Source organism: Chenopodium quinoa, unplaced genomic scaffold (genome assembly GCF_001683475.1).
Source record: "Chenopodium quinoa cultivar QQ74 unplaced genomic scaffold, ASM168347v1, whole genome shotgun sequence".
NCBI lineage: Eukaryota > Viridiplantae > Streptophyta > Magnoliopsida > Caryophyllales > Amaranthaceae > Chenopodium > Chenopodium quinoa.
The window spans coordinates 5,881,140-5,901,558 of record NW_018744633.1 but is presented as its reverse complement, the minus strand read 5'-3'; the positions used below and the strand labels follow the sequence as shown (position 1 = coordinate 5,901,558).

General features: G+C 34.1%; 3 protein-coding genes across 3 annotated transcripts; all 3 read left to right on the top strand.

Moving 5' to 3' along the window:
- The first annotated feature begins 2,330 nt into the window (after window positions 1–2,330).
- LOC110701469 (B3 domain-containing protein REM16-like) lies at window positions 2,331–3,711 on the top strand. The gene is made up of 3 exons (XM_021879120.1): window positions 2,331–2,934; window positions 3,036–3,202; window positions 3,373–3,711. Exons 1-3 carry the CDS (start codon window positions 2,331–2,333, stop codon window positions 3,709–3,711), a joined length of 1,110 nt encoding a protein of 369 aa, XP_021734812.1.
- A 4,394-nt stretch (window positions 3,712–8,105) lies between these two features.
- On the top strand, window positions 8,106–13,001 carry LOC110701297 (protein INVOLVED IN DE NOVO 2-like). The gene is made up of 7 exons (XM_021878926.1): window positions 8,106–8,342; window positions 9,207–9,297; window positions 10,057–10,238; window positions 10,506–10,598; window positions 11,121–11,372; window positions 11,592–11,804; window positions 12,359–13,001. The coding sequence occupies exons 1-7, from the start codon at window positions 8,289–8,291 to the stop codon at window positions 12,587–12,589; spliced, it is 1,116 nt and encodes a 371-aa protein (XP_021734618.1). The 5' UTR covers window positions 8,106–8,288; the 3' UTR covers window positions 12,590–13,001.
- A 1,211-nt stretch (window positions 13,002–14,212) lies between these two features.
- LOC110701295 (lipase-like PAD4) lies at window positions 14,213–20,372 on the top strand. Its single transcript, XM_021878924.1, has 4 exons — window positions 14,213–14,642; window positions 14,819–15,161; window positions 18,525–19,247; window positions 19,334–20,372. Exons 1-4 carry the CDS (start codon window positions 14,623–14,625, stop codon window positions 20,135–20,137), a joined length of 1,890 nt encoding a protein of 629 aa, XP_021734616.1. The 5' UTR covers window positions 14,213–14,622; the 3' UTR covers window positions 20,138–20,372.
- The last annotated feature ends 47 nt before the right edge of the window (window positions 20,373–20,419 follow it).

The following is a 20,419-nucleotide window of genomic DNA, read 5'->3' as shown; positions in this document are numbered from 1 at the left end:
ATTTTTGGATTAACAAATCATTCACTTCCCTCCTTTTCTGATTAAATCAAACCCGACCCGTCATCCTTCCAAATCGGGTCTGGGGGGCAAGTTGTTTGGGTCCAATTTAGTCCAATTGGGCCTGGTCACTGAATGATCCAATTAAAAGCCCAAGGTTAAGGTTCAACTCTCCAAATGTGCTAAAGTCAAAAATCAACATCCTCAAAGCCATGTCAAGGTCAGTCAACGGCCCAATCAGCTTGGCCCAGCCCAACTGACTTCCGGGCCCAATCCGCCTCCTTCATTAGCCAAGGTATAAAAGCCAACAATTTGGTCAATTCTTGGTAAGACAAAAAAGCCTCAAGCAACTAAACTCTTGCACAGCTTTCTCTCTCTAATATACTGACTTAAGCATCGGAGGGGCCTTCCTCGGCGTCCCCCCCGAGGCTAGTTTACGTGTATTTGTTGTGCAGGAAACCCTCGGCTCCTGCGTCGTTCGGACCGAGACCAAGTTCCCTCAAGATAAAAGGATCTTCCGAGATTCGATTGTTTTCATCCGAAACACTGTCTACTCTCTTTGTCTCGAAATAATTATCATGCATGAACTAATGATACGGAACACATGACATACACCAAATTTTGAGTGTGGAAAAAAATGTTGCTCGGTTGGTTTATGTTTTTGAATGTCATGAACTCATGATGCTTGAATTATACATTTCATTTTCATCTCAAGCTATTGAGAATTTGATTTATTTTTTTGGAAAAAAAAAAAATTTAATTGGGTATGGTGGTACTTGATCGAAGTGGATGCTTGATTGCTTGGAATGAAAATTTGTTAAAAGGTTTTTTTTTTTTTTTTTTTTTTTTTTTTTTTTTTTTTTTTTGTTTGTTTGTTTTTGAAAGATGTTTACTTTAGTTTAGTGATTATACTCAAATGTTCAATTTTCCGTCCCCCATTCAAGAATTATAAGGTATTAAGGTTACATACTTACATCTATGGACAATGTAAGGTTCGGATCTAGCCTTTGTTTCAGAGTTCTATTGCGAATTAGAGTGTGGCCATTGGATGACCAGGTCACTGGTCATGAGGAGAGAGAGAGGGCTTTTTATATTAAAAAAATGGAAGAAAGAAGAAAAGGGATGAAAGAGATTAATGACCTGGTCTTTGTAATGACCAAACTGAAAATTTGGTCATGAAGAAAATAATGGACAAGTGGCAGTGTATTATTGGAAGAAGAAAATGGGTATTTGTATGGTAAAAGTAGGAGAGAGAAAATCATGACCAAAGTTATTTTGGGCAATCATTGGGAGTCTTTGGTCATGGTTGGTCATAGATGAGTGGAAAGACAAATAAATTATATAACAATCCATGACCAAGAATTTTGGGTCATCCATTGGGTATACTCTTACTATACTCCCTACATTTTGTATTAATTGCAACACTAGAATGTTCACTAATTTTGAGGATATATTAGATATTAAAAATGTACTCATCGAAACGAATAAAACTAAATCTCATATCACTATGTTTTTCCTTATATACAAAGAGAAATTCAGAAGATTCCCCCTTATTTTTTTAATAGTTAAAAGATTTTAGATGACATAACATTTTGAAACAGAACGAGTATATAAAAAAACGCATTTGCAAAGGACTTATTTTAATCAATAAATAAATTGATTTGTCATTTATTTTTTATTAAGCAAAATTGAAGAATAAGGTTTAGGATTTTAAATTCAAGCGCCACGCAAAATAAATAAACCTACAAAAGATAACTTTAGTGTTAAAATTAAAAAAAAATTATCTTATGATATTAGAAATTTTATTCAAATATCCGATGAATGATCTTCCTATAAAAAAATCTTAAATTAATTAAAATATTTACTAGAACTGTGCATCGCACGGGCTTATATCTAGTTTTTTATAACACGGAGTATAAAGTATTGTTAGTAGGAGACAGAATAATATAAAGTAGTATAGGTGGGGTTAGTAGGAAAAAAAATAAAATATTTGTGAAAGTAGGATTGGTGGAGAAAAATTATAAAAATAACGGTGGATCCAATCTAAATATAGAAGTGTTGCAATTATATTCCGTTTAAAACAAATGTAAAAGGAAAGTGTTTTGATTATACGAAGTGAAGGGAGTACAGTACTTCGATACAATATGACATTTAGGCCTTGTTCTTAAATTTTTGTTTTTGAAATGCATATTACATTTTTTGGCAGTAAACAGTTAATTAGTAAGATTGTTCATTTTGATGTGAATATCAGATGATTCCGAAGAAATTCACAGAAAATGTAAGGAAAAGATTACCAGACAAAGTGTTTCTTAGAGGCCCAACATCTGATATTGATGACAGCCATAGCTGGGAAGTACAACTTAGTACAAGTAACAACACAACTTCAATTGTCGGGAGAAGGTTGGAATGAGTTTGTAACCGCGTACAACCTTAAGGAAAAGGACACTCTCATCTTCAAGTACAAGAATAACGCGTGTTTTAAGGTTTCCACGTTTGATGCACAAAGTTGTGGAGTTGAGAAGGAATCGTCTTATTTCGTGAAGAAATATGTTTTACCAAGAAGTGATCATAATGATGGGAATAGTCAGGAAAAGATAGCCAATTCGAGGAAAGAGACTTCTCCACATGATTCCAATGTTTTGATTGAGAGAAATGAAGGGAGTGATCAAAATCCGACAAGAGTTGATACAAGGGAGCCGGTGTTTGAGTACATGTCTATAGAGGTTAATGAAGACTTGGATGAGGAAGTTGAGATACTAAACCCTAAACGGAAAATTGATGACCCTGTATGGACACCGGGAAAGAGACCAAGGGGGGAACTTCGCGATGTTTGGGGTACTACTCGACATGAGGAAAGCATAGGTCCTCTTGAGAGCATAAGAAAGCCTATTACAGAACCTTTGGAATGGCCTAGAAGTGTAATGAAAGCTCGACAAGGTATAGTTTTCTTGATCCTGCCCTCCTCCTAAGTCCTAACCTTTCAAATTTGTGCACGATTTCTATAATGAGTGTTTTTTCAATCATGTGCACATTGGAAGGTGCTTTGATCCACGACAAGACACCAAAGCATGAAATCCCTAGCAGGAAACGGGAGCCAACATATGGTGAAAAAGATAGGGCTCGGAAATTAGCATCACAAGGGTTAACAGAAGAGAGCTTCTACATAATATTGTCATCCTCGCATGTGTCCAAGACATTCCGATTGGTAAGTCATGTATACGTGCTTAAACATATGCATTTAGTATTTTGTTCAATACTTGTAACATTGTTTATGTGGTGAATTGGTACTTGTAACATTGAACCCTTTTTTCAGTTACATATTTGTATCCAATAAATTAATACGACTATAATTTAATTTGGGGCTTATATATTTAGGCTCTTCCAAAAGCATGGACAGACAAGTATATGTCCCCCTCCCATCAAGACGTGATCCTTAGGCTAAATGGTCGGGAATGGCGTGCAAGGTACAACTTCGACAAGAAAAGAGTTGTAGGCCAGTTCATTAGCGGATGGATTCATTTTGCTCGCGACAATGCTTTACATGAGTTTGATGCCTGTGTGTTTACGTTAGCTGGGCGAAAAGATGGCAAAGTTAGCCTAGATGTCAAGATAATTAGGGTCATTGATGAAGAGGAAAATGATGAATTTCCAAGTGATTGTAAAAGTGGTCAAGACACTCAACAGAGAGGTGCTCTGCGCATGATGCAGTTGTAGGACTTAATAAATGCATGGATGGTCGCATGAAGAATGGTGTTTTTGAGAAACAAGTCGTATGTTTTCCCGATCATGTTAACTTATTTTTGAAACACTTGTGTTTTGACAATCATGTGCGATCCTACTACATTTAATTTATGTGTTAATTCGTAGTTTCGTACTCCTATTAAACATGAAATACACAGAGTAACTTTTCTTTGGATAGTGTTCCCTGTTTATTAGTAACTAAAATGTTGGGAACCCCTCCCCTGTTTAATAATTTTTTATTTTTTTTTGCCAAAAAAAAAAAAAATAAATAAAAAAATTATTATTGCAACATTTGTGGCGATGTGTGATATATGATCTTGTTCAAATAGTTTCATATACTTTTTGTTCAATTATTAGATACTCGGAGACCATTAAGTAACAAGTACTCCATGCAGAGGCGGAGGTCTTGGCCCAAACGCCAACTCTTTTATCTTTACTGTTGGCCCCCTTTAAGATTAGGTTAATAGTAAATGTTTCTTATATGAATACATAGAAAAATTATAGCTCAAGGGTAATTTATGATGTTGCAATACTTGGAGACCCAAGGTCTCCGTTACAGGTTATGTGCAACGACTTGACATAAAGTATAGAGGAAAAAAAATGTCTAATTTGAATATGAGTAATAGAAAAACTAAAATAATCAAAACGTGCCAGCTAGAATAAAATAGAGAAAGTAAAATAAAATGTCCAAACGTGTCAACTAATAAATAAACCATATAAATGGTACTCGTATAATCCAATAAAATCAAGGAAAATGTTATATATAGCCCTTAGAGCTATATATAAGCATTAAATTTACACTTGAAAATCGTAAAAAGTTAAGAAATCATCAAAATATAAACACTAATTACACTGATTTACGCGTGTTTTTGTCATAAATTCCTAATTTTATATAATTTCCAAGAATGTATTTAATGCTTATATATAATCCTTAGGGCTACATATAACATTACCCTAAAATCAATTTCTAATCGTAATAATTACCTATATAATTGCCATAACCTGTAAACCTTATGCTACAATTTCGAGGTTTTGGAAATGACATTTTAGTTGACAATTTGGTGTTGCTTCTGACATTTTTAATTTCCCTCTGAAAAATACTCATTTCACCACTCCATTTTTTCAGCTAATTACACTTCATCATCATAAATTTGTTTTTTAAGTGAGTTCGCCATTGTTCTCAAGTAAAGATGGCATCGTGCCGTGCCACGGCACGCCCCCAGCCCACGGCAGGTGGGCCATGTCGTGTTGGGCCGCGGGTCAACCTATTTATTTATTTATTTTTTTATAATAAATCTAAATAAAAAAACGATATATATATTTACTACCCCCGTTAACTATTATTTGCAACAAAGGGGTATTATTTGTGAGATATAAAATATTCCTTTGTTACAAATAATAGTTAACAGATGTAGTATTTTTAATACAACTTAATTTTATATAAATAATGTTATTAATTTATGTTTATGTTTATGTAATATACTTCCTCCGTTTTCTTTTAGATGCAACACACTCTTTAGCGCGGTAATTAAGAAAGGTGGGGTTTACTTGATATAATTAACTTTAAAATAGGATGAGTGGTTGTTAGTGAAAGAGTATAAAACATATTCCTGGGCCTCAACCATAAGTTTAAGCTTTTGGTTGAGTTGGTCCGTTAACATGGTATCAGAGCCAGCGTGACACAAATGTCACGGGTTCGAATCTCATCCGCCCCTCCTTCAAAGTGGAAATAATTCGCACCAGGTATGGGTCCATAAGTTTAAGTTTTTGGTTGAGTTGGTCCTTTAACAGTTAGGAGTGTAATTTAGTGGGCCATGTGCTTTAAATAAGGGAAATAGTATAGTTTTTTCCTAAAGTAACTTTCCTTTTATAATGTGTTGCGAGTATTGTGACATTTCCTTTTTAGAGAAATGTTGCAAGTAAAAGAAAACAGAGGAAGTATTTTTTTTTAATAACTTTAATTTAATTAAGTATATATAAATAATTTTTAAGTTTATATAAACTTAATTAAATAAGTTTATAAAAATAAACTTAGTTAAATAAGTTTATAAAAATAAACTAAATTAAATAAATTTATATAATCGGGCATGGGCCGTGCCACGGGTCGTGCCAGTGGGCCGACGACCGTGCCGAATTTTATTTTTTTGTTCACAGCACGGCCCACGGCCCACAAGTGGTCCGCCGTGCCGGAGTCGTGCCGCCCGCGTGCCAGCACGGCCCGTTTCGAATAAATACTATTAGCAACAAACAAGTGCCACTTGCAAATAATATTCTCATTAGTAGTTCCCACACGCCAGTTGCTAAAAGCCACTTTTCGCCAGTTACTAATAGCGTTTTTCCCACTAGTGGTTCCTATTATTATAACGTTATTACAGTATTACTATTACACATACTAGATTAAGTACCCTGTTTTAATCTATTATGCTATCTATACTATTAATATTAAACTTGTTGATTTATTGTCGTTAGTATTGTATGTATTTGCAGGCAGTTGAAAATGTGAAGTACGACTTGCCTTACCCTAACAATCACTAGCATATTTCAAGACTGCGAGAGTACATTTCAAGTGAAGAAATTTCCTTCCATTTTGTATGACTGTTAGTAATCCTACTGTAGAATTGTGTAATTCTCTTTGAAGGAGGCTTTCTCATTCATTGAATATATATAGGATTTACAACCTAAATATGAGAATACCTAAAATACACAAAATATATCCTTTACTGAATATTCACAAGATAGATAATATAAATATACACACCCCCGCAGTCGAAACGGGAGGAGGACGGACGCTGAGACTGTATCTGAAATCCAAGAAAAGTTGGCGAGGTAAACCTTTAGTAAAAATATTTGCGTACTGTGATGAAGAAGGAACATGTAAGACCTTAATCTCACCAAGAGCAACCTTGTCGCGGACAAAGTGAATGTCTATCTCAATGTGCTTGGTACGGTGGTGTTGTACCGGGTTGCAAGATAAGTATACGGCAGAAATGTTATCACAATAAACCAAAGACGCCCGTCAAACAGGGCAATGCAACTCGAGAAGTAGATTCCGGAGCCAACATAATTCAGAAACAACATTAGCGGCACCTCTATATTCTGCTTCGGCACTGGACTTGGATAATGTAGCCTGTCGTTTTGCGGACCATGAGACCAGATTATCACCCAAATAAACACAGTAACCTGACGTGGAGCGCCGTGTGTCCGGGCACCCGGCCCAATCGGCATCTGTGTATGAAGTAAGGCTCGTAGGTGCAGAACGGTACAAATGTAATCCATGATCAAAAGTGCCTTTGACATATCTGATAATACGCTTTAGAGCGTTAAAATGAGGTTTCCGAGGAGCATGCATTATACTCTATCACCTACCTATTGAAATTGTCACAAATTTGTAATATACTTCAAGTAATTTTGATCAACTATTATTACTACTACTGATAGTACATGGTTATGTAGAGTATATTTGATAGGTATCAACCCCGTATGTTGATGTTGAAAATCTTTATGTAACTCTCACCAAATACTCTAAAGCCTACACAAAAAAGTAGAAACATTACCGACTTTGTTACTCTGTATAAAAGTTGTTTACCTAGGTTCATCTCAACTCTCAAGTGGAACATCAAATTATCAATCAATTAACTACTTAACAAAATTTACATGAGAAAATAACTTCCCCAAAAATTTTAATTTCTATGTTTAACAAAATGGCAACTAAGGTGGCATTAACACCAATAGACCATTGGATCCACAAGTGCTCTATGGTGTTGTTTTTAGATCATGTTGAAGTTCTCAATCCGAGTCACTTATTTTAGGTTAGGTTCATGATATATTATCGGATTAGAGCAATCATTGTGCTCTTAAAAATGGTTATATTTGCATTACTTTGACTGGTATATTAGTCGATATATAACTTAGTAAATATTATTAAAAAATTAAAATAGTATAATAAATAATAAAAAAATTTAAGGCAAAGAGAGTATGTATTCGAGTGTGCAGTTGGGATTTGATGGAGTTAGAACACGTCGAGCCTATCTTAAATTTGAATTATGCTAAAATAAGTACGTCTTGTGTATGGCTGACCATACTATGTGACCGTTTGTAAATTAATAAAGTAATTTTTATAACACTGACCGAGTAACCCTTATATTACTGACCGTGTAACTTCTATAACACTGACGAAGTAACTCCCATAACACTGATGGAGTAACTCTCGTAACTCTGACGAAGTAACCGCTACAACACTAACGAAGTAACTCACACAAATTTGTGTTGTATCAATAGTCTCACTACAAATTCAAATCTAAATTTACAACTATTATTAAGGGTCTGTTCTCATAGACTGAACTGAACCAAAATGAATATTTTATAAGAGAAGAAAATTTAGAGCTAAATTGAACTGAAAATAAACGTATTAGAACAGACCGTAAGTAATTTTTGTGGGGCGAAAGCATTGAAAAAGAGGAAAAAAAAAACCGTCCTAGTAGTAATTCATCTTTCTGCTAATTACACTTGACCATCAAAAATTCAAAATTAAAACTTGTTCTTCAAGCGGAATGGAAGAAAGCGGAATTGTTGATGATTCGTCCACATATTTCCATACCCAAATTGTGAGTAAAATCTGTAATTTAGTTTACCCTCAATCTTTAATACATTTGTTAAAAATTTAATCTTTTTGTTTGTTTTAAAACACACTTTCTGATCAATTTGTTCATGCAATTATTTATACCCTTGAAATTCCTTTTGCTTTTTCTAGGCTCTTTGTTTCACTGTCAATATAACAAACGGAATGGAATTCAATTAACAATTTTCGATTCAGATTCCTTTTCCTTTTTCTGTGAAAGTTGGGTTTTAATAGGAGTGTGTAGTTTTGTTAAGAGACCTTCAAATAACCCTTTGTCTTTGCTATAGGATCCTTTTGTTTTTATAACTAAATTTGTTCAGATTACTTAAATATAAGTTCCGATAAGTTCAGATAAATAAAATAAGGTCGAAAAATAAAGTAGGTATATATGAGTAATCTTTGCTCTTTATACGCTCTTTTATACATTTGGAGCAATCTTTGCTCTTTATATATAATTAAGAAAATTGGTCTATTTAAGTTTATGAATAGTGCAAAAAGTAAAAGTGATGATAAATGGTTTGTGGGACTAAAGGAGTAATATTGTTTTAATACATAGGCCAACATAATTATAGTTAGTGTATGTTCAAATGGGATTTTAATAAAGAGATTGATTGATTCCGTACATTTGATTTCAGCTAATGCCTAGATTAGAATCATTAGATGACCAATTATTTGGTTTTAATGATCATTTGATTCATTGGTTTGTTTCTGTCATGAAAGAGTAAATGAATTTGGAATAAAAATTACTTGCAACTTGATGTGAGCTTATTATTTATGATGGCCTTGGTTGCTACACTGGTTCATGATTCTATATCTAGATTCTGAAGTTAATTTTCACATTGTATATTAGATGACTCACAAGAAAGCCGGTGACCGAAAGAGAGGTTGGAGAGATGGATGCCAGATTGTTGGTTCAACCCAAACCCTCAAAGTACAAGCAGGTACTTCATATAAATTCCCTTTAACTAATTTGTTTTAGTAGTATTAAGGAGATCAAGGGTTGTTTGTCATCTGGTAGTGGAAAATGACTCCAGTGTTTATGTTACATGCATAAATGGACTTCATTTGCTCAACCCAATTTTCACCCCCTGCACACCTGCAGGGCTGCAGGCGCGTTAGTGCTCTTGTTATGGTAATGATTCCAATGTTTATGTAATAACCTTCCCGCATAGTATGAATCCAATTCTCGCCCCAAAAAACCCCTGTGCTGACCATGAATCCAAAACATGCAAATTGGTGCTATATGTAGCTATTTTAGTACATGGTATACAATTACTGATACATTTGTGGACTAGTTTGACAAAAGTAGCAATCTGCACTCATACCTGATAAGGATGTATTGCGTTGCATTCTAGGTAATGCTGATAGTAGTCAGATAATTAGGAGAGCTTGAAAATGCCTTCTTTTTTCAATTGTAAACCAATCATCTCACCATAGTGTATTACAGACAGCTAAATATTACTACTCCTTGGTATGGAATAGAAACCATTGTCCTCTTAGTATGAAATACGAGTATATACTTTTGTGTTTAATGTTTTTTGAAAGAAAAACGATCATTAGCTTTCTTTAAGATTGAAGTTATTCATATAAAAGCACCTAATGACAATTGTTTGGTATATTCTGTTTTCAATTAGTTTATCTTGTAACACTTGTTAGCTTTAAAGACTATAACTACTCTTATGGGTTTTGATATATGTCAGAGAACAGAAGTATACTATTGAATGCTGAAAATCATCTTCAGAAGATCATTCAGAAATGTGAAAGGCATCAGTCGTTGCTTGAATCTGGGAAACAAGAGCTTGAGAAACTCCGACAAGAGTCAAAGAAGCATTTAGCTCAATGTGCAAGTGTAAGAGAAAAGCTTTCAGCGGAAAACAGAAAGGTGTTACTCCCTCCCATCTCATTTGAATGCTCAAATTTGGATAAAAACAGAGAAACAGGTTTTAGTATCTAAGTTTTGGAAGTACAGATGCTCCAAATATTCATGAAAAGCTAAAGTTTGATGTTATGTAGTATAATCAAGCTTTTACAATGCTTGTATTTTCTTGTGTATTCATCATTAGACGTTTTTATGTTTGCATGTATGTGATCTACATTAATTCTGTATAGGACTTTGTATTTGACAGTACTTAGCCTTATCATTCTTCAGAAATCCGAGGATCGTAGCTCTTATCCTGAAGTTCCTCAAAAAGTGAAACGAGAGGTTGATGAGACCCTGATGAAGCTGGCAGAAAAGCAGAAGGTTTGGAACAATGCTTTTGAATGCCTGGTTATTATAATTGTAGTTCGAAGTTTTCAGTATTTTTTACTCCGTATATCTGATTTGGTGGTATCATTTTATGACAGTTCCTGTCTAATTAGAATATTCAACTTTTGATAAAACACATAAACAGATTTTACTACTTAAATGTTGAAGTACTTCCCTCTGATAGGATGCTCTAAATATTCGTGAAAAGCTAAAGCTTGATGTTAGGGGTATAAGCAAGCTTTTAGAATGCTTGTATTTTTCTTGTGTATTCATCATTAGATGTTTTTACATTGTGCATGTATGTGATCTACATTAATTCTATTTAGTACTCTATATCAATCTTCAGAAATCCGAGGATCGTAACTCTCATCTTGAAGTTCCCCAAAAAGTGCAACAAGAGGCTGATGAGACCTTGATGGGAACAATACTTTTAAATGCGTGGTTATTATAATTATAGTTACTTTGAAGTATTCAGTAATTTTTATATCTGAATTGGAGGTGTCATTTTTATGACAGTTGGAGCTGGAAAATCTTCACAAGAGAATACTGTACCTCCAAAACCAGCTGAATGGTAGACAAGGACTCGAGCTAAAACTTGAGACATTGAAAAGCTTTGAAGCTGATTGCGAGCAATTTCTAGGAATGAGAAAAGATTTTCAAGAGAAGAAAGAACAAGTAGATGATTTAGAAAACCTTGCAACAGTTCTACTCGTGAATGAACAAAGGGCTAAGGGTGAACTGCATGAAGCTCGTGGAGCATTGATGAATGTAGGTTTTTGAAATCCATACTCTGGTAGTCTGGTTAGCTTATTTATTTTCGTATTGATTTCATGATCTAGTTATAGTAGCTTTGGGTTTTCTTCATGGCTCTGCACTTTAACAATTTTTGACGTGCAGAGCCATGAAATTAGATTGACATAAAGATAATTATTATCATACTTATTTTCAAAATCTAAGGCTAATTTTATATGTATGCTTGAGTTTCAGGGGTTGATAGATTTTCCAAATCCTACCATTGGCGTTAAGAAACTAGGGGAGCTTGATTCTTTGTGTTTCTTGAAAGCTTGCAAGCGAAAATATCCCATCGAAATAGCAGAAATTAAAGCTGTAGAATTATGCTCTTTGTGGGAATCAAATCTTCAAGATTTTTCTGATTGGCATCCCTTTAAGGCCATTCTCTGTGATGGAGTAATAATAAAGGTACTTAATAATTGACTCTGTCAATCATCTTTTCTTTATGCTTTTATCATAAGTCTATCTTTTTGGCATCCATCAATTAAACCAGGCAAAGATACGGACAATAATGCAACCTTTGACGGGCTCATGTAGCTTATGGCCCCTCAAACTTTTTAGCAGACCTATTGAAAACCTTTAGTCATTGAGCTGAGTCCGTCTTGAACGGTCCAGTTAGCGGGTCAGCTTATTATGCAAAGAGGCCTGGGGCCGCCGGGCCGGTCTAGCTTGGTGGCTTTATGGTTGGGTTTCAGCAGCTTCCCTTTAAAAATAAAAGGGATGACAACAAACCTAGCTTAATTATGATGAAGTGGTAAAGTGCTGAAAGTTTGGCCTACCTAAGTTTTGTACTACTATCTTATCTTAATGGATATAATTAATTAACTTATGAGTTAATGATTTATTTTTTATGATGCTAAGTCCTGCCTTTGTCTCAGCGATATAGTATGTAACCTATGTTCATAGTTCTTCACATTTACTGTAATTTAATAACTCTCCTCGATTTTCTTGCTGTAATGAAGGAAGACATAGATATGGAGGACGAAAGGTTGAAAAATCTTAAAGACGAGTGGGGAGAAGACTTGTGTTATACCGTGACAAATACACTGAGGGAGCTTATTGAGTATAATCCCAATGGGAGGCTTCCTGTTAAAGAACTGTGGAACTACGAGTTTAATAGGAAGGCTTCATTGAGAGAAGGGGCTGAATTTTTGTTGCAGAAGTGGAGGACCCTCAAACGAAGAAAAAGATAGACGGGTTGAAGGTTTGCCTTTGCTTCAATCTTGGCTGTGTACAGGTAGAATCTACTGCAAGGAATGCAGATTATATTAGCTCTAATTCAACTTGTGCTTTGTCCAATGTATATGGATCATTTGCTAACTATTGTTATCAAAGCTATTGGACGTCAATGGTATTGGAGTGCACGTCTTTGTAAATCTTTCGAAGAAAAACTCCAATCACAAGGAATGGGCAACCCAAAATGGCTTAGTCCTTATGATATCACTGTATGTCACTTCATCCTAGCATGATTTTTTGTTCTTTGATAACACTCAAAATTATGTATATACTTCAACATATTTTTGCTCTTGTGTGAAAATTAGCGATTTCATGTCACGTATCATATCATTCTAGATAAGTATACGACGTATTTGCTTATGGTAAGGTGTAATGTCATATTAGACTAACATTCCGCACAAATCAATTTAAGACAATCCTTGAACACACATTATAATTATACTCCGTATGACTTGATAAATTAAGAAGAAGGGGCGAACTCGATTAGGACGTGATTATCCCCTAAAAGACATAGAACCGCGTTTATACTGAGCATTCATAAAAATCACTATAGTGACTAGTGAGTAGTGATTATGGAGTGATTCAAGTCTAACAAATTGACAGTAGTTTCAACATTCGATTCAAATTCAAAGCACCTATGATTTCAAATCATAATTAAGGGTTCTACTAATTAAGAGGCCCACATAATTTGTTAGTTGTTGTCAAGCAAGCCCACTCTAAATTCTGAAACATCCACCACAATACCAAAAATACTTTTTGATTACCTTAAGCATCAAACTCTTTGAAAGATGACTTTTTCTCCTTTTCTCACTTCACATTCCCAAATTACACGTTTTAGACCTCAATTTTGGAGACTTTCTTCTTTTTTTTTTTTTAGTATCGTTTTATTATAGCCTACCTTACCCGACAGTAGGGTATAAATTAAAATATTTTGTCCCACCTTTTATAGATAACTAATAATTTATGTTCTCCGTATAATTTATTCGTCTTTTTATCAAGCTATTTCAATTAGTACTTGATCTAAATGTAAGGTTTGTAATCGGAAAATTTAAATCTTGTTAGAGGCATTTTGAGAGTAGGAGACTATGAGTATTCTTACTTTTTTCTTTGTTATTCTCAAGGAGCCTTATATATTAAACTGGTGAGAAATTTTGTTGTATCGGAATGCTTCTTCTTACCTTTTAAAAAATAAACCTTGTATTTTTAGACCAATCACCCATACACCCTTTCTACATTGACAGCCCACTCCTAACAAGTTATTTTGATTGTTAATATAGTTAATTGTCAATAATAATATTTTTCTTTATGTAGATCACAAAAGACAATAAAAGATATTGTGTAAACAAAAAGAACAAACAGTGAAGACGAGAGAGTTACTATTACTAAACCAACTTACATGAAGTACTTAATTTCAAAATGAAGGGCAACTATTATAAATACTTACGTAAAGAGTGAGGTGATGTGAGTCGGGGCAGCTAAAATTACAAAGAGTAAAATCTCAAATTGACACTTGTCTCGTCGCTTATAATGGTTACACGTTTGTCACCGATTCAATGTACTACAAAGTATTATATTATTCTTTTCTAATGGAGCAAAAACGGAATTACTACATCTTAAAACGAAAATTTAACCCTACAAAATTCACATCTTATCATTATTGACAATTTGACATGCATATTATGATACACTTACCATGAATAATCATATTATGATAATTTAAACTAATAAAATGATAATCATTATAACAACACTCCAAGTCCCAACACTCCCACAATATTTGACATTGACAATAAATGACCCTATCAATCCTCCCAAAATATAACCCTCAACATTCATTTTCTTACTTTAATCATAGTATCCACAAAATAACAAATAAATAAATAAAATATCCAAAAAAAAGTTAATTGTCAAAAATTTCTCCTTCATCTTTTTGAACCTCATTTCTTGGAAAAGAAAAATAAAAAAGAAAGAAAGAAAATAGTCTGAGAAGATGGAAGCCGAAGGTTCAATGTAAGTTCATTAGAAAAACTTTAAAATACATTAACTCTAACAAAAACAATTACAAACTCCCCTGTTTTTCTCTGTTTTTTCCCCTGTTTTCTCCATTCTTTTCTACTTGACTTTGAATTCTTTCTAAATTCCATTTTTTTTTCTCCTACATTAATTTTCTTATAATTTTACTACAGATTTGAAACAACTGAAATGGTGGCAAATTTTTTAGCATCAACAAACCTATTACTTGATTCATGGAGATTATGCAACCAAGCTAACTCCCCTGCATCCGGGCCTTTTCTTGTTCAACATAACGGGCCAGTCGGGCTCATTGCCTTCTCTGGCATGCATGATCTCGGGTTAGGGTCGGGCTCATACATGAACGACATGGTTGCCCTTCAAGAAGGTGAGATTGGTGAGCTTTTCTCCGGGCTCGGCCGACATGGGGATGATCATGATGAGGCTCCTGTTATGGTTCATGTTGGCCTTTTGCAGCTCTTCTTTGGCATCTATGGCTGCCCTAGTTTTCAAGCTCAGGTTTGTGTATTTCTATCTTGCTTGTGTTTTGGACCGTTCATATTAAGATAACTAACGTAAGTGTTTTTGTTAGAGTTTTATGTACGTGTATTTTATTGCATGGCTTAAAGTTTACTTGACATTAAAAAATACAAAAAATTTGTGTAGAATTCTCCTTTCACTTCAACCACTTGTATCGGGTTCTTGACATTCGTATATGGGTTGAATTGAAACACTTTTAAGTTCCAACCCTTAATATTAGGCTGATGTTAAGAGAAAATTTCACAAAATAACTAAATTGGACACATAGACACTTTTTTTTTACACATACTTTTGTTGGGCCTTTATGTTTATCAATTTATGTAACATAAATTTGTAATACGTATATTCTTCTTTGAGGTGAATTTGAAATATAGACTATATAGTGTTCAATAATACCATTACTTAAGTAAATAGTGCTTCTTATACATTTCAAAGTTAAATAAACTTCGGAAATACTATTATCTTGGTAAGTTTCTATCTTGCTTGTTTAGATACTGTTGAGTATTGATCATAGATTCATAGGGCTGCTAGGTGATATTTCAAAATCTAATTTTTCTTCTTTTTATAAAATTATACAATCTTGTTTTATGATTAGGACTTTTAGCAGGGTTATTTAAAGCAAGATTAACAAATGATGTGATGATATAATTTCATGCATTAAGTATATATATATTTTTATTATTATTATTATTTTTATGATTAGCACTTTTACTCTTTTAGGAGGTTTATTATACAATCTTAGTTTTGTTTAATGGGATGGGGGGGATTGATGTTCTAATTGGTTAGTAAGCTTCCTTGTATATTTCTATAAATGTGTCAATTATCTCAATTGGAAAGATTCGATTCTCATGCTCATCCATCCAAATACAAAAAAAGTGATTGAATTTGATATGAAACATCATTGTACTAGAACCGAATATTAGAGTGTTTCTATTGTGTGAAACCTACATGCAATACCACTATACTAGCCAAGTAATCAAGCATAGTAGCAATCAATAAGATTTTAAAATCCTACATTAACTTCATCCCTTTAACATGTTATAGAAATGAATCTATTCATATTCTTAGTAAGATAGTGATGGGACTACATAGATGATTTCAAAGAAGCATCCCTTACTTTTTTAGTACATCACACTTGAAAAGAAAAAAAAATGTTGGAGGACAATGACATGCATAAAAAAAAAAATCACTTTCTAACAAACCTAATTGTAACTTAAAAGAGTTAGATACGTTTAGGAACCGTTGTCTTTCAAGTATATCATACAACATTGTTATAACACGCTTGTCAAAGCCAGTTAACCTTGGAAAATGACAGTTTTTGGTAAAATTAAATCAGCACCTTTCACATTGAAACATTAAGTACGAGTACTGGTTAATGTTTTCTTCCCTTATCATAATGAGATTATGAAACCATTGTGATCTTGGCATAGTAGCATAAACTGATAGCATATGTACGGTAGGTTACATGTTCGAACTTCTCTTTTCTATAAATAACCTATAAATAAGTGACTTTGTTGTTAATTCGGATAAACAATAGTATTAATAGAATGAAATTACTAAATCTTGTTTGATATATGGAAGGGAGTTGATTGACCGACTAGACTTAGAATCATAAGATACAATTTGCGTTCACATTTAAAAGGTTCAATACCTTTTCTTGTCATATCAATTGTAGTGGTCAAGAAACTCGTGGTAGGACTGCAAAAATTAGAACAAGGCACAAAGTTGAATCTTTGGTCAAAGAGGTAAAGCTTGAATTTTGAAGAGAGAGAGTGACGTTGGGTTTTTGAAATAGGAGTGTCTAACTATTATTGTTTTGATGGTAAATTTCAGATTTGGTTGTTGGATTATCAAACAACAATGAAATTAAAACTAATCTCTTAGGGCTTGTTTGGCATCAATTTCGGTTTTCAGTTTTCAGTTTTTTTTGAAAACCAAAAACCAAAAATATGAGGTGTTTCCAGTTTTCAAAATTATCATAATTTTAATAAGTTTATATAATTTTTGATTAATTATAAGACACATATCATATCATTTTAAAAAACAAAAAACAGAAACCACAGCAATGCCACCCTTAGTTTGCTACTACTTTGACTAAATATTGATATTTTGTAGCTTCTGTAAACATAGATGTAAAGTTGTCTATAGTAATTAAGAAATAAAATCTATCAGTCAAAGATCAAAATAAATAAAAGTTATGTACGTTTGAAGTTTTGAACATTTTGAGATCATTAGGAATAATTATTGCTGTGAAATATTTTTATTCATTATCCATGATTTGGGAATTTCGAGATCATTATGAAAAATTATCGATGTTATCGTGTAATGATTTTATACATTATCCATGACTTGGGAAAGTCGATACAAGTTTCAGTGAACTTTTTCTTTACAACTCTCCAATTAGTTTCACTAGAAGTAAATTTGGGTGAAATCCTTGTATTAAACGGAGTTATAACTTAGAAAATATCTCCATACTTGTATATGTAAATTACTCTAATGCACACCTCCTTACAAGAATTCAAGCAATATAAACAAAGGCTAATGATAAAAGCCACTTCCCAACTTTAGAATTTAGATATTGCTAAGTTTAGAATTAGCACTAAATGTCTAAATCAATATCCCTTAAATCATAATTCAGTGGACATAAGATGTGATGAGATGTTCACACTCTTTTCATCGAGGTTGAAAATGATTTCTAGTTTAGTGGTTTGTAATTATGCAATTAAGGTTGAAAATGTAACGGTATTTATGCATATAATAAAGGACACGTTCCAGACATTCATTCCGTGCGACGACTTAACTTTTACCGAGTACAAATTTTCAATAGCCACCTAACACGTAAGTCAACCATTACTTGACCCACTTAATGATCTTAGTTCAACTTTATCATGCATCATTGTTACGAAGTGGTACTTCATACCATTTTGGGGTCTACCACAACTTATCCCTACAAATCTATGATATTTTAACCGACGTTTTTACATTGTTAAGTAATTAATGAGGTCATGCCTCCAGGAATATGTAGCATGAGCCCTTCTCATACCGCGCAAAACATTCCACTTATAAGTGGGAGAACTCGTGACCTTTGTATCACGCTGGATCTGATGCCATGTTAGAGAACCAACTTAACCAAAAGTTTAAACTGGTGGTTAAGGTCCAGTAATATGTTTTATACTCTATCAATTTATACATTTGGGTGAAATTAACTTGTACAACCCTATAAGTTCAATCTAGTGTAATCAAAACAAGTCAAGATGAAACCTTTGTTGTTCTTTGAACCCAATTACCCAAAATTTTCTAATTATATGGAAAAAACAATTAATCATATTGTTTTACATGCAGATGAAATCACTACTGGAGAAAAGCAAGTCAATTATACTGACAGGACATTCTATAGGAGGAGCAATAGCATCACTAACAACATTATGGCTACTTTCCTACATTCAAACTATTCCTTCACCTCCACAAATCCTCTGTATCACCTTTGGTTCACCCCTCTTAGGCAACAAATCCCTCTCGAAATCGCTCCTTCGACAAAGATGGGCAGGAAACTTCTGTCATGTTGTGCTTAAACATGATATAATTCCAAGGCTTCTCTTTGCACCCTTAGCTCCCATCAACACTCAACTCCATTGCTTGCTTAAGTTAATTCAGTTGTCGATAACATCTCAATCTGAGCAACTACCTTTTAATGTAACTGGTGAAATAAAGGATCAGTTGTTTAGATTTGTACTGGCTTATACTGAGGCAGTAGCAAAAGAGACTGCAGAAAATATGGAAATTCCTGCAGGGTTATACTGGCCTTTTGGGAATTATTTGTTCTACTCAGATGAAGGGACTGTCTGTGTTGACAATGCTGATGCTGTTGTTAAGTTGCTGTATTTGATGCTTGCAATGGGGAGCTCAGGATCGTGTTGCGAGGATCACTTGAAGTATGGTGGTTGTGTAGAGAGAATGTCCTTTCAGTTTCTGATGAGAAGAGGGTTTATACATGGAGATGTTCCTGCGTCGAGCTATGATGCAGGGTTAAAGTTGGCAGTAGAGTCATCAGGATTAGCAAGTCAGGTACTTGGTTAATAAAATTTGACATGAAATCTGATTATAACATCAGATAATTCCTTCAGCTTACATATTTTTGGTCTGTTTTGCAGGAATCAGTTTCTAGACAGGCCGAAAACAGCTTTAAAATGGTGAAGCAAACACGTTTGACTCCTAGTCTTAACAGTGCAAGACTTGCTATAGCTCTTGCCAAAATAACACCTCACAGAGCACAGATAGAGTGGTATAAAGCATCCTGTGATGAGTCGGAGAATCAAATGGGGTACTACGACTCTTTCAAGCGAAGAGCATCAAAAAGAGACTATCAAGTTAACTTGTTCAGAATCAAGCTAGCAAGTTTTTGGGATAATGTGATCAGTAAAATTGATAACAATGAACTTCCTCATGATTTTCACAAAAGGCGGAAATGGGTGAATGCTTCTCACTTTTATCAGCTTTTGGTTGAGCCATTGGATATTGCAGAGTATTACAGAAGTGGTGAGCACTTGAAGAAAGGACATTACCTGAGGAATGGGCGAGAGAGAAGACACGAGCTTTTCTCTAAGTGGTGGAGGGAGAAGTATAGTGATGTCGTAGAGGAGAGCAAGAGGAGCAAGTTTGCGAGTTTAACACAAGATTCGTGTTTTTGGGCACATGTGGAAGAAGCTAGGGAGTTGGTTGAGAAGGTTAGACAAGAGAAGAACTCAAGCAATGTGGCTCAGTTATTGCAGGGTATTGATGAATTCGAAGGATATGCAAAAAAGTTGATAGACAACAAGGAGGTTTCATCTGATGTCCTAGCAAAGAATTCAAGCTACAGCATTTGGGTAGAGGAGGTTAGAGAATTGAGATTACAAATGCAGCAATTCCCACAGTTGCCGAGTTTTGTAGATGCAGAAATGGTTCCTAGGCAGTAGTCATAGTTGATCAAGTATGGTCTGGCCCAAAACTTTGCTCATTCGGACCATATCATGGGGTGTGGCGGTGTGGCTGACCCCAATCACAATTTTCTGACCACTTTGGTCCTGATTTCATCAGATTCTGACAGACCTTTTTCTGTTATGACCTGATTTTTCAGGCCAATACTTAGCTCTATATTAGTGCAATGTATAAACATAAGTATATAGAAAGCAAACTTAATTTCCACTGTGATGTACTCATTAGTTGTTGTCTAAATACTAGCAGAACTTATGATCAGA